The 14,198-nt window shown below is 36.2% G+C and overlaps 1 protein-coding gene across 3 annotated transcripts; it reads right to left on the minus strand.

Annotated features, from left to right (window-relative positions):
• Positions 1 to 6,279: 6,279 nt before the first annotated feature.
• Positions 6,280 to 14,171, minus strand: si:ch211-126c2.4. Of its 3 annotated transcripts, XM_027012995.2 has the most exons (9): positions 14,005 to 14,171; positions 11,485 to 13,364; positions 11,210 to 11,261; positions 10,500 to 10,655; positions 10,297 to 10,386; positions 10,078 to 10,191; positions 7,366 to 7,458; positions 7,208 to 7,279; positions 6,280 to 7,124 (listed from the first exon to the last, which is right to left on the minus strand). In XM_027012995.2, the coding sequence occupies exons 2-9, from the start codon at positions 13,345 to 13,347 to the stop codon at positions 7,114 to 7,116; spliced, it is 2,451 nt and encodes an 816-aa protein (XP_026868796.2). In that variant the 5' UTR covers positions 13,348 to 13,364; positions 14,005 to 14,171; the 3' UTR covers positions 6,280 to 7,113. The 3 variants fall into 3 exon arrangements, with proteins under 3 accessions (XP_026868796.2, XP_026868798.1, XP_026868797.2); XM_027012997.2 differs by lacking the exon at positions 11,210 to 11,261 and having other exon boundaries at positions 12,078 to 13,364; XM_027012996.2 differs by lacking the exon at positions 14,005 to 14,171 and having other exon boundaries at positions 11,485 to 13,368.
• Positions 14,172 to 14,198: the final 27 nt, after the last annotated feature.

A 14,198-nucleotide genomic window follows, 5' to 3' on the forward strand; every position in this document is an offset into this window, starting at 1 on the left:
AATTCCAAAATGAAGAACAGGACTTAGCAGTGTAGTGTTGCATCTTGTGACATCACGTCCTGTGTTTGGTTCGTTTCGATGCTTTTAGTTCGTACTGCGTTCGTACACGAACGGCACCAGAATTCGTTTAGGTACGGACCGCTCAGGTGGGCGCAGTCAGTTATTTGTTGCCCGCCAGAGTTCGAGAAGAAGTGTCTACGCTTCCGTCTGAGTTCATTTGAATCAAACCAAAGCTGAGAAGTATCAGCACCCCTAGGTTATATAGGAAGCCAAATGGTTCCGAATGTCCCATACCATGTCACGAATCTTCACTGGCTCCGCCTTCAGGCTCATTGTTGTTGTTATTATTACTATTACTACTACTACTACTACTACTACTACTTCTACTACTAACTAATGTCTTTTGGAATGTATCATTATTATGATAATGTGCAAAGTAAGTGCAAAATTTTGAGTGAATTAAACTTCAAATAGTGAGTTAACAGAACAATAATCAGCATTATACTTGAGTTCCACTAATTCAGCAGCGCTTTGCTTGTTAGTTCCACTAACTCAAAAGCTTTATTTGACCAATTAAAAACAATGATGTATATCATTCTTTTAAGATAGCTTTTCTCTATTTGTAAATGCTTGTGCATTCTCCCCTGCACCCATACAACACCCTTCTTTGTGTTTAGTTTAAAACAAGATCGCTTGTTTACATAATTAAAACAGAATCTATTGTTTAATGGTTGCAACACTGAGCTACCACGCCATGGAAGAGAAGGAAATGGAATTGAGCTTGTGGAGAAGTTAAAGTTCTGGGGCTGTCTTGTAAATAAGACATAGACGATGATCTACATCATTATCTTGGTACAAAAGGGAAAATGCTAAACTGGGAAGTGAAATTAGAGAACTTTATTTTACCAATACCAGTTTTCTTAATTTCCTGTCCATTTACTGAGTCTACATATTCACTTTTAGCCATTACAGTAACTATCGTATTTCACCATCCTAAATTGAGGTAAATCACAGTATAATAGAACAGGAACTTTACACAGAATCAGGAACCCAACTCAGAATCAGGATGACATGAAGGGCAAAAAGATTATATTTGATCCAGTTTTGTTAGTTTTACTTTGTTTGTTAATGAAATTGTTTAACATAATAAACAGCACCAAACTGTCAGACAAGGATCCATCTTAAAATATTCTGAAAGATCTTTTTTTGTTGTTGTTGTTCAATTGTATATGCCACAATAAATTTAAGTGGCAAATAATTCAGTAATAACTTAGGGTGTGTAGACAGTTTCCAGAAATTAAGATAACTGAGTGTGAATTAAGAAAATCATATTTGCAATCTTGTAAATTCCTCTAACATGGCTCATATTCTAAAAAGAAAAATAAGATATTTAACACATTATTTAATATTAAGATATTAAGGTTAAGGTATTGAAGTTTTAAAAGAATGAACATATCAAAATGAAAGTTCAAGCTCAAGAGGAATTTTAAAATGACATTTAGTCAAATGTTTAGAGACAAGATTGTGCTTTAGAATTTTCTGGTACAACTTCAGTGATCTCAAGCAATTCTGCAACTAAATCAGCAAAGCAGCCCTGAACCATTTCATCTATCTGCCAGACATGAGATTTTGGTGTGGTTCTCTCCAAACATAATGCTGTGTACATGAATCAAAAAGTTAAACTTCTACATCACCTGTCTACATTGTTCCAGCTCGAAGGCAGTGGGACATTCAGGTGATCAGGTGTTTTTCTTGGTATGCTCATGAACACAGATCCTAATCCATGGCATAATGAAGATGCCTATCAAGCTCCTGACCTCTATCAGGACTTGTTTGATAATTCAGTCACATGTACTTGCACTGACCTTTGTGTTGAGTTTTTGCTCATTTGTAAATCTTTAGTAATTGTAGAACTGTGCATTTATTACACAATTTCTTAGAAATCCATATGTAACTTATTTTTCATAATCCTTTCCTATGAGGTCTTTTTAAATCTATTTTGGCTTGTTTATATGGTAGGGCAAATCACACTTGAATTGACTGCAACATACAACTTCAACTACCCTTATGCAAAAGGGTCAGTATTTTAGAAGTTTACATACTTTCCCCATGAGTGATCTTATTGTTTAAATCATTTGTTCAATAAGCAGAAATTATAAAGTAAAATGTAGATTGTCAAATCAGATTTTTGAATTACTTGAAAATAACATAAAAATGTTATAGAACAAGACGGTTTCAATCACACCTGTTTCTGACAACTCTAAGCACAAAGGGCATAGCAACATTAAGCTCCCATGCTACAGTGATGCTGAATGTACACTCTCTTTGCATTCTATGGTTTTATGTATCAGGACATCATAAAAAAACATCTGGTCCTTAGTAGGTCTTAAATTTAGGTAAATACTACTTCAGATGAAAAAGACATGACAAATTATACTGTCATTATTTATTGGGCCAAAATACAGACGCATGTGTGTTAAAAATTAAATACACCCTTACTTAGGAATTAAGAGGGTAAGAATTAAGAGGGTACTGCCAGGTGTTGCTAATCAAATGCCCTTGATTTACCACTATAAAAGCTGATGTTCTGGCAGTGTGCTGGAGGAAACACATCAGTAATGATCTTGTTGCTGTTCCATTTCCAAACAATTTGAAGTCCACCATTCGACAGTGAGAATGTGGAAAACATTTAAGACAACTGCCAATCTGCCTAGGAGTGGACGTCTCAGCAAGTTCACCCCAAGATCAGACCATGTATTGCTCAGAGAATTGACAGAACATTTAGAAAAAGACTGATGTATGGCTTGTTTGGAAGGGCTGCCAGGAGAAAGCATAGCTTAAGTTTGCCAAGCTGAATCTGAAGAAAACACAAGACTTCTGGAACAATGTCCTTTGGATAGATGGACAAATTGGAGATGTTTGGCCATAATTCACAATGCCACATTTGGCAAAAACCAAACACAGCTCTACACAAACAGCTCATGCCAACTGTCAAGCACGGTGGTGGAGGGGTGAAGATTTGGGCCTGCTTTTCAGCCACAGGACCTGGGCACCTTGCAGTCCTTGTGTCAACCCTAAACCTAAACCCTGTATATCAAAGTATTCAAGAGTCAAATGTGAGGCCATCTGATAGCTAAGGCTTGGCTGAAATTGAGTCATGCAACAGGACAATATTCCCAAACACAACAGCAAATCTACAACTGAACAGAAAGGTTGTATTTACCTAATTAAGACCTGCTAGGGACCAAATGACTTTTGTTATGATACAGAAAACCATAGAATTTTTTGTATATTTTTCATTCAACTGTTACAAGTCAGCCCCAAATAGCCTGTTCTGTATTACAGGACGACATGTATTAATAATGGAATCCTGCCACAGTTACTAGTGGCTCACTGTCAGTGCATGTCAAACTGGGTAGAATATGCACATTAAATGCAGTTAATTTACACTGGGAAGGTGAAAAATATTTTACATGCATTTAACAATAAATTCACTAAAATGTTTAGAGGTGGAGACAGATGATGCTCTGCCAGGCCTGTAATACATTAATTATTAGTTTCTGCTTGTCTCAGGTTTATTTGCCCAAGCTTATCTCATCTTTAAGTAAAATTCATGCTCATTGTGGTTCAGATTGGATGGTTAATTTAGCCAGCCAAGAACAGTCCACATTTAGGTCTTGTAAAAGTTCAGTCTTCTTTAGTTGTATGTTTCAGGTGATTGCTCTGCTAAAGATCTTGAGGCATTTGACTGAATCTGAGCAGTTTGTGCATTTAAGAATGCTTTCAGATTATGGCACATAATCAACAAAATCAGTAGGTTCTGCTACATATCAGATTCTGCAGCAATTCTCTTGTCTGGTGTTCCTCGTTCCAATGGTCTCAGTTCCCAGTACCAAAAAAAAACCTTTCCTGACCAAATGTGAACAGATGGTGATGGTGTCATTACCTTCCCAATATAAGGAAACTGCAGTAAACACAGAACTGGGTACATAGAAAGGACAGACCATAAAAGGCTATTTCCTTCCTCATAGACAAGAAGTAAAGATGCTGTTGCAAGATATTAAAATAATTAAATAATTGACAAATCATTTGAAAATAAAGATGAGCAAAAGTGTTAAAGGACTTCACCAAATTTCACATTTGACTACTTCTATGTATCTATTGGACAATTTCTTCACCTCAGACAGCTTTTACATCAATTACTTAAATCATTTCTTAAAGATAATGAACTCCAATCAATGGCAAAATGCATATTACAGACATTGTAGCAACACACATCTTGGCTGTCCGGGACAAAAATAATCTTCCAAAATACTTTGTCAACAATTTATTTTATTTTATTCATTTTTTTAATTAATTTTTTTTTAAAAACAGCAGTTTTTTTTCTTACTTCATTGAATGACCATTTTAACCTGCTGTACAATTACATTTACATTTATGGCATTTAATTGACTCGTTTATCCAAAGCTACTTACAGTCATGACTGAACACAATTCTGCTGTACTATTTCTTGGATATGTCCATGCATGCAGAGCAAGTAGTATTTTGTAAGTCGCTAAGCAAATAACATTCATATGAAATATGTTTGCTGATAAGTAGGAAAGTATGTGGACCTTTGTGACTAGGAATTTGTGCCAATTTATTGAAAAGAACATGTGTGAGTTCAGACACTGCTCTTGAGTGAGAAGGCCTGGCTCACAAGGATGTTCCATTTCATCCCAACCATGTTCAGTATAGATAAGGTGCTATTGGAGTTCCTCCATACCATATCTTTATGGATCTCACTTTGTGCACAGGGGCACAGATATACTTGAACAGGAAAGGGCCTACACCAAAACTGTTGTTACAAAATTGTAAGCATATAATTGTCTAGAATGTCTTTGCATGCTGGGTTGTATTAATTTTATCTTTCGCTGGAACTAAGGAGCCTAACCTAAATCTTTAAAAATATTTCCTCTGCCAGTTTATTCTTGGCATTATGCATTCTGGTAGGGAGTGTTGTCCTGGCATCCAGGAACGTGTTAATCATCATGCCACACAACCTGACTTCACTGCTTCACAGTCTAGTGAGTGGATCTCTGTATTGAGTGACGTAAGAGGACAGGCAATACATAACTCAGCACCCTGAGCTGTTGTTGCTTACTTCAAAATTCACAAACATTAGACCTATTATAGCCATGAAAAATATGAAGAATAATCATAAGCACCTCAATCTTCCAGGCACTAAGAGAAGAGAGCAGTAAGTAAAAACTATTGCATGACCATAAAGAATCCAAAAACTGTTTAGTATTTAGGTGCAAACAGCAGTATTGCTATAAATGTGATATTCAGTTGTGTACAGACATATCTGATTCACAGATTCTGTTTTCTATGCTCTAATGTTCACCCATTAATTTTCGCTAGGAATTCTCTACACAATTGGCCAAATGATATAGCTGTTATTAATTATTGCAATAAAAAAAGAATTCTGAATAATGCCTAGATGACACATACCCTTTGATCACTAAGGATTTATCAGGGCTGAATGTATTTCTGTATATTAACTGTTGCACCTACTCTGCTCTACTGAAAGTCAAAGCACTTATATTTCACAAAGCATTGATTTGATACTGTCTAAAATGAGCTGAGGGACTAAATACTCCTGTGGTTATCTCAGCCAGTGTGAAAAATGCTGTTTTAGTGAATGTGATGAAACTCCAGGTCTCATGTCTCCTGTTATAGTATTTGTTCTCCTTTTGCCTTTCAGTAAGGCTCATGTTTTAAATGAGTCTTAAATTTTAAAAATTGCAAAATATTAAACAGAACAGAAACTTTATACAACACACCCATTCTAATGTGTTTATTTTGTTCCAAATGAACAGAGGAAGTGCAAGGTTAGCATAAAATGTGGCTGCAGCTTAAGTATATTAGATGCTCAGTATGCCAAAGGTCACAAAACATGGTAGTCCTATAAATGAGATAGTCCCTATTTTGGGGGAAAATGTCTTTGTATAGCAATAAGACTTTGGGAATTAATATGGTTAAACTGAATTTAACAATTCTCAAACAAATTCTACTATACAGATTATGATATATAGGTATCTACTACAAACAAAAATCTGTGTGGTAGCTTTATTTTTTAAAACTTTCATTTGTCAATGGAAGTCAGATGTTGCTTTTGAATTCCAAATCCAGCAATGTCACATTGACAGGTACCAATAAAAGTGTATGGTGGAAACTGTTGTGGCGATACCACACTGACAAATAACATAATAATGCCACTAGAAGCAAGCAAGAGTCAAAAATTATTGTACCTTTAATTCATGTGAAATCAATAAACACAAAAAACCTGAATCAGAATGAAAAATAATGAGAACCTTTTGCAAAAGGTCTTAAGTCATTTTCAATGGCATAAGAAATACACCTTTTTACTACTTTCACTTGACATGGTTATCAAATACAGCTGAATTTATAAAGCATGAGCAGAATGAGAGCTTAAATACCATTTTTTCTTTTTACAGGAACATCCAAAAATGTTAAACTTCATATTTAGTTAAAACTCATAGTAAGAGCATGCCCCTACTCCTAAGGCTGCTGTCAACAAGCCTCACACTAAAATCAGATAAGAGTACATACAAGTTATACAACTCAGTGGTAAGTTCAAATAGAGGGTGCCATTTCTTCTACTTTAAATGTTTAATACAAGGCTCTCTGGAAATCCACAGTCTTATGATATAACTACTTACTGTCCTTTTTCATGTTTAAGTTTGCATAACTGGTGACAACATACAGTGTTGAATACTTCAGAGGTAAAGCAACCTTTGCCATGGTGTATGGTATGTTACTGCAAAAATTAGTCAAGGACAACAAATTGCAAAAAAAAATAATAATAATAAATTTTTAAAAAAGCACATGTAATTGACTATACAGTTTAATTACATTTAATCTGGATAGGCCAAAAAAAAGACTCATCTTTTTAATCTTTCCTTTTGCTGATTAACAAGAACTATTAATAATAATAATAATAATAATAATAATAATAATGACAAATTATAGAAAACAAACTGCTATATTTCATGAATACTCAACCTTTATATACAAAAAAGGTCTCGCAGTGAAACAAGTCCCTCTTCTTCACTGATGTGCTGAAATAAAAAGCAAGATGATTATATTTACTGAACATTTACCACCATAACAACTAGTGCAAGGATGGGTGAAACTTAAATACCTGCTTGCAATCTCCTAAACTCCTCTAAACACACCTCAAAATTTTGCTGAAATGGCAGCCACTTTTCACAATCTGAAAGAAAGCACACTGCTGATTAAAAAAATTCTACAAAAGACAGCATCAATCCAATACACACACACATTTTTTTTAGTCGTTACCTGCTGGAAATCTTCTAAGTTCCTGGAGAAATTCCCCAAGTTGTTGGTGGAACATGCATAGTCTTTCTTGAATTAGCACACAATTTTCACAGCCTGGAGCACGGACACGGACACGGACACGGACACACACACACACACACACACACACACACACACACACACACACACACACACACACACACACACACACACACACACACACACACACACACACACACACACACACACACACACACACACACACACACACACACACACACACACACACAGAAGTAGAGCAATTTGATTTATTCATGATTAAAGACAGAAAATTAGGGAAACAAAAGTAGCGATACATTGTTGATTGCAATAATGATCTCTCATGTGCGTGTTGCAGCCACCTAAGTCTTGTAGCAAATCAATATTTCTGTTGTGCATTTAAAGCACCAAACCTAGACATTTCAAATGTGTTTTGTGGAGGCTATGATGAAATCACAGAATTTAAATAATCCAACACCCAAAATTACCACCCACTAGAAGAGCAAGACAATAATACATGTTTAAACATTTTCATTACTGTGGCTTTCCTAAGTCATAGCTAGTCATAGATACTGCCTTTGCTCATATTTTATCTGTTCAGAGAATGGTTGCATGCACTAAACAAAGACAAAAATTAATACATTTTAAACACTTCAAAATTCGACAGGATGATGCAGAGACTGCATCCCTTTTTAACAAGCCTCCACTATAGAAGAGACAAAAATCCTATGTTTTATGCTCAGAGTTGGTCAAATAAATAAATGTACTGTAGCCTGCAATCACTTGTGCAATAACGTAAATTTAAGCCACTAGAATAACTAGTATAAAAGGATAAATTGTTATCACCCATTCCCTCATGTATTTCTGCATTTTTTTTAAATCTATTGTATCTCTTGCAAGAGATATAATCAGCTGTACATTTGAGAAGCCAATAGAGCTTGATGATTGTGTTGGAACACCTTCAAACTATAAAAATCAAGCATGTCATTTTTCCCTGTCTCATGAGTGTGGTATAAATATCAATGTAGCACGCAAGGTTTCCAAAGCAACAAGATCCTTCATAACCTGTACAAGCAAATTGCTTCAAAAGCAAGAACTGAGGACCTTTGTCCGAGAGGTCTTGTTGCTCTGGAAACCTTGTGTTCTACACTTAATTTATATATATATATATATATATATATATATATATATTTTTTTTTACAGTACACTGGAACCTCATCCCCTAAATGCACCATTTTCATTCCTAATTCAAAGCTAATTTAATATAAATATAAAAATCTAATTTCAGTATAAAGAAATATGGTGTTGACGCATAGTTTACCAGTAACCATAACAGTATAAACATGTGTGGAAATGGAAATCTGTAATCTTTATACTTTTAACATGCATTATATAACTACCCAATTTGTACCTGAAATGTGTTATTTTAAATTACTCTGAACCCTATTTGAAATTATTACACTTGTTACAGTACCAGGGAGATTTCAGGTCTAACAGCTATTTAAATCATTTAAAATCCAATTTTTACATTTACGGCATTTAGCTGATGCTTTTATCCAAAGCGACTTACAATTATGGCTGAGTACAAGTTTGAACAATTGAGGGTCTTGCTCAGGGGCCCCAAGAGTGGCAACTTGGCAGTGGTGGGGCTTGAACTGGCAACCTTCTGATTATAAGACAAATACCTTAACCACTGAACTACCAAAAAAGCTGTTTGGTAAAGTTTTGTCCCAATTCTCAGTAATCACTGACATAACTCTGGGTTATGAATACAGTATTCCCATACACTGTCCCCTGCTTTTTTTTTTTAAAGCAAAAGGATCAACTGTGTTAAAAGGTAGCCTAGGCTCCAATACATTTTAGCTGTAGAACTGACTATACATACCGGAATATAATAAATGGAATATAAATAAATGATAGCTGATTTAGGCATCTTGGCATGTATACATTCAAAGCTTGGACTCAAAGCATGATGCTCTACATAGCTTTTGATATGGTTACTGAAACTAGAGAGGGCAAAGCTGCCAAAAAAATAAAATAAAAATCAGATCTAGTGTATACTAGATCACAAGACAGTTCTAGTGCAAACTATCTGACAAGAATCTGGTATACCATGGATGTAAGTAAGCCTACAAGAATAGCAGTACTTATGCAAGCAGGCTTTCTGCTTGTTACTGTATTCCCTATTTATTTTCAAATATTGAACTACATATTTGATTTCATCCACACAGCTACGTGTTAATACAATTTGGCCACTTACTGGATATATTTTAATACTAATAATGAATATTCTTATACTCCACCATGGTTAATAGTGAAAACGTAATATTATTGTTTTAATGTTGCTTTTTAGAACAACTACTTGAATACCAGTAACAAACCAAAGCCTGCAAAGTGGTTTTTAGCATGTTGGCCTAAAAGGGATGCAGGGTGTAGTTGTAAAAGGAATACAATTCATATAAACTATTTCAAATAAACTATTTCTTATAGTTTACCCAATATAGATGTACCCGCAGGAATTAATGGTGTCATTCAATGTTGATGACAATACAGGTGTCATTCTTAAATCAACACATCATTCAATGTTTCCTTTTAAAATCATTGTTTGACTACAGAGAAGAAGAAAAAAAAAAAGATTTACAGCAGTCACAGTGAAACTATTTACAAAATAGATTGCATGTCACATGGTCTTACCGGTGCTGGGCCCTTTTATTCGGTTGTCTTTGGAAGCTGCAATTATTCTCTGAGCATCGTCACCTGGCTTTGAGCCTACTGGAGCTTCAGGACAGGTTGGCTGTTCCAGCATATCTGAATGAAAAAGCATTACATTTGTGCTCAAACCTTCCTCAAGTCAACATGCACCAGTTATGGAGCTCATTGAACAAAAATAGCAACCAGACAAATCTATCATACCATTTTTTTTCCTTTTTGCCAATGGCAAGTCACCACTGCTTGCTTGCTTTTGGGCAAATCCCGGAAGCAGTGAACTCCTTGTCCTTATACCTTTAATTCAGTTTTAATTCATTTTAATTTCAACCAAACATTCTCCATATCACTTATCTAGTGAAATATGAAGGATATCAATATATAAAAACAGAAACCTCTAATGGTGGTACCTGTTAAAACTGATGGTTTAGAATTGGTCTGAGAATGACCTGCCTCCACTGAGAAAGAAGCACTACCAGGTGGCTTAAGACCCAGTCTTCTTTGGCCAGTGGGCAGCAAGCTGGATAGTTTAGGCTTCGTCATGCTACTGTTTGAAGGCTTTGAATCTGCAAACATACAGTAACATATTAGTCACATTACTTCATCACTGTATATAACCAATTCTCCTAAAGCATTGTACACACTGAACATTATTAAATACCTAAAAATACATTCACATTCAATGTAGAGCAAAACCAACCTATCACAAGCAAGTCATAGCAAAATTAACATACTCAGGTTCAAATAAAGAAAGTTCACCAAAGATTCAAGGTACATTGAAAGCGTTCTACTAATAACATTTTCAAGAAACAAGAGATTTTTGGTAAACATCACTTCAAAAATCATACCGAGCTGACGTTCTAGTCATTTAGCAATGTCCAATAAAAGAACAAAAGTATGTGATTTTAAAAAGCCCTCAGCGACAGTGTTGGTATAGGGTGAAAAAGATGCTAGCCTTCAAACAATAAAAAAAGCTTCCAGTGCCTACCTCTTGCCAATAAGTCAGTGGGAAAAATATTTTAATAAAATCATACACATGTAAATTATCAAACTGTACAACAAACAGAGTAAGTCTGGCATTTGAAAAAGGATCAAATTAGCAAATAAAGTCAAATCGCACCTGCAGTAAACCCACTACATCTACTAGAGGAGGTCATCACAGATAGCTGGGGCTGGAATAAAAAATAAATGTATATAGTTCAATCAAGGCCCTTAACTGTGCTATAAAAGTTATGGGGCAATTTACAGAGGTAATAAGTTTACAGATTGCTTGATTTAAGTAATAAATTAGTAGTTATACCACCAATATTTAAAATATAAAATCCCCCCCAATCAAGAAATCAAAGCATATTATGAACAAGCCCCTTTATTCAAAAGATTTACAATATTTCTTACCCGTGCTGTGGCAGTTTTCGTGGTGGTTTTGGCTGGTCCAAAGTTTTTTCTTTTATTAAGCTCAACTGTCCTCCTCAAGCTATGCAGGGAAGATATGGAGGTCTCTGGCTGATTAAGAGCTTGTGTTGCTGGAACACCCTTTAAATTTACCAGCACTGATGTTCCCTGTGAGGTCTGAGATTTCACAGGAATCTGGGTTTTGGGAATATTGCATTTAAAAGCAGGTTGAGGAATTTTTCTTCTAACAGAAAGCTTTGAGGGAGGTTTGTTCACAGCTGCTGACTTAGAGATAGATGAGCATTTTGCTGAAACCTTTTGGGTGTCAGACTTCATGGATGATGGACTGGTCTCTGATTTGTCAAGTCCATCACAATCACTTATGCCAACCAGGTCATTGGTTGACTGTGTGTCAATACTGTTGATCACAGAGTGCGCTTTTTGCATATTTGTGAGCTTTGCACTTCCCAGTCTGTAAAAGCCCCTACCCAGAACAATAGGGGTGGATGTAACAAGGGCGTGTGATTTTATGTCAAGTGTATCATCCAAAGAAAAACAGCTACTTTGGCTGATGTTCAGGTTGAGATGACACTCACCGTCAGAAACACCAGTTCTTCTTTGGAAGTGTCCCTGTTGGTCCTCTCCTTTATTTTCAGCTCCAGGAAGGTCCAGGGTCCTATTACAGCAAACTGCCACTTCAACATTTACTGTAGGAACAGCTGCTGTGCTGATAGTATCCGAAGGCCCAGACAGAAGAGCATCGCCTACAGTTGTGGCAACATCAACACTGGACTGTGGTGGTAATTCTATATTGGAAGTTTTCAACACATCCTCTGTGGTATTGATATTGGAATTCTTTAAGGTGGGAAGAGGACTTGGATGTGTGAGATCAGCCATTGTATTATGTTTATTAAAAGCCCTGTCAGGTGCATGAACATTACATGGCTCACCCAGTTCAGTGGACACATGAGATGCAATGCCATTTTTTTCGACAACACCAGTTACGTCAATGCTCACATTAACCTCCTTTGTAAAAGTGCCATGTTTCTCACAGTCCTCAACAGAAGTAAGTCCTTCATTACACTGTTCTTGTTTACAAACACTTGAATGGATAATATCTACAGTGCTGTCAAGTTTTTCATTGTGCTGTTCTGTAGTAACATTTGAAGGGCAATAAATATCAATGGAATTTAAATGCTTTTCCCTTTCTCCTTGCAGACTGTCATTATTAGTGGAAACGGTAGAATTAGGATCAGAAGAATACCTTTCTTTAAGTTCTTGGGACTTCTCAAAAGTAATGTTTGTCTCGACCCCTTTACAGTTGAGAGCTTTAGTAGAATTTGATCCCATAGACCCCTCTTTAACCAAATCAAAAGTACTGTTAGACTCCACTCTCATGTAACATTTCTCGTTGCAAATACTAGACTCTGGCAAAGGTGAGCTGGGGTCATGTGGATCTCCTTTTAAATCGGTTTGGGTTAATTCTTCAGTGTTATTCTGGGAAGAAATAAAGGACATGCTGAAATCCTCTGCATGACTGTTCTCCTCTGGTATACAAAGCAAACTGTTTGTCTTCATTTGACTTCTGCATCCAGAAATGACCGTATCTTCATTTGTAGTTTTTTTCATCTGTGCATCATAAACATTAGCAGTGGGCCCCATCTCATTTGCAATTAAGGACGGATCCATGGTATCCTCAAGAACTGTTGACACGCATGCTAAAGTTTCATCAGTAATTCTATGAAAAGAGGGGTTGTAAAATGAGTCTGGTGATACGAGAGGCGTACTGGGCGACAATTGCCTCTGAAGGACGGATAGGCCAAGTTCAATGCCACCTTTAGTCCTCTCTGCCCCAGTAGTCTCCATATCAGCCACCTAAGGACCTAGGTTACATAAAAGCATTTTAAAGTATTTATACGGTGAATGGAAAATGATAACGGCGTGGATTTTAACTACAGTCAAAGCTAACGTAACTGACAACACGAGGAGGTCAACCGATGTCACTGCAGGTTAACGCAAACTCGTTAGCTAACGTAAATTACCTAGTCAAAAATAAATGTGAAGCTAACAGAATAAAGAGAGTAAAAAATAGTCGTTTGTGAGAACAAAGCTATATTAGCCAGCTAGCTGCCTAACAATACACAGCTGGTAAAACTAAGCCTGTCGTGTGTAGTTTAATATTAATCTTACCTTGAATTTGTTTCTTACAAGTTTGACAGTACTAGCAAGCAATATAGCTAAGAAACTTCAGAAAACGTTAAGAAAACGAACTAGGTAGCTAATCAACGTTACTATCACAAACGTACACGGTGAACCATTCAAGAAAGCCATTAATGTTTGCTTGGCCCCCGAGCTGACTAGGATCGCTAACCAGCTACCTGCCAGGACCTGTTAAAACACAGCTAGCTGACCAACTAGTTACATGCTAACTCCAGTCAGTTTGTGTTAGTTCACAGGTTAACGCAATGATATGTGAAAACGTTTAGTTAGATAACAACATGATAGCTATCTAGAACGACTTACCGGATAATCTGAGCTAGCGGACAGCGATAAACTAGCAGACTGGGTAAAGCTAACTACAAACGTAGGCAGTATCTAGAAACAACGACAGTTCGGGAAAGACCATAATGCAAATTTGAAAATTGCAACACACTCCGTCATTGGATCAGGGAAAAAAGAGACGAAATCTTACGCAAAACGTACGTAAAAGGCGGGAC

This window comes from Electrophorus electricus, chromosome 12, assembly GCF_013358815.1.
Source record: "Electrophorus electricus isolate fEleEle1 chromosome 12, fEleEle1.pri, whole genome shotgun sequence".
Classification (NCBI taxonomy): Eukaryota; Metazoa; Chordata; class Actinopteri; order Gymnotiformes; family Gymnotidae; genus Electrophorus; species Electrophorus electricus.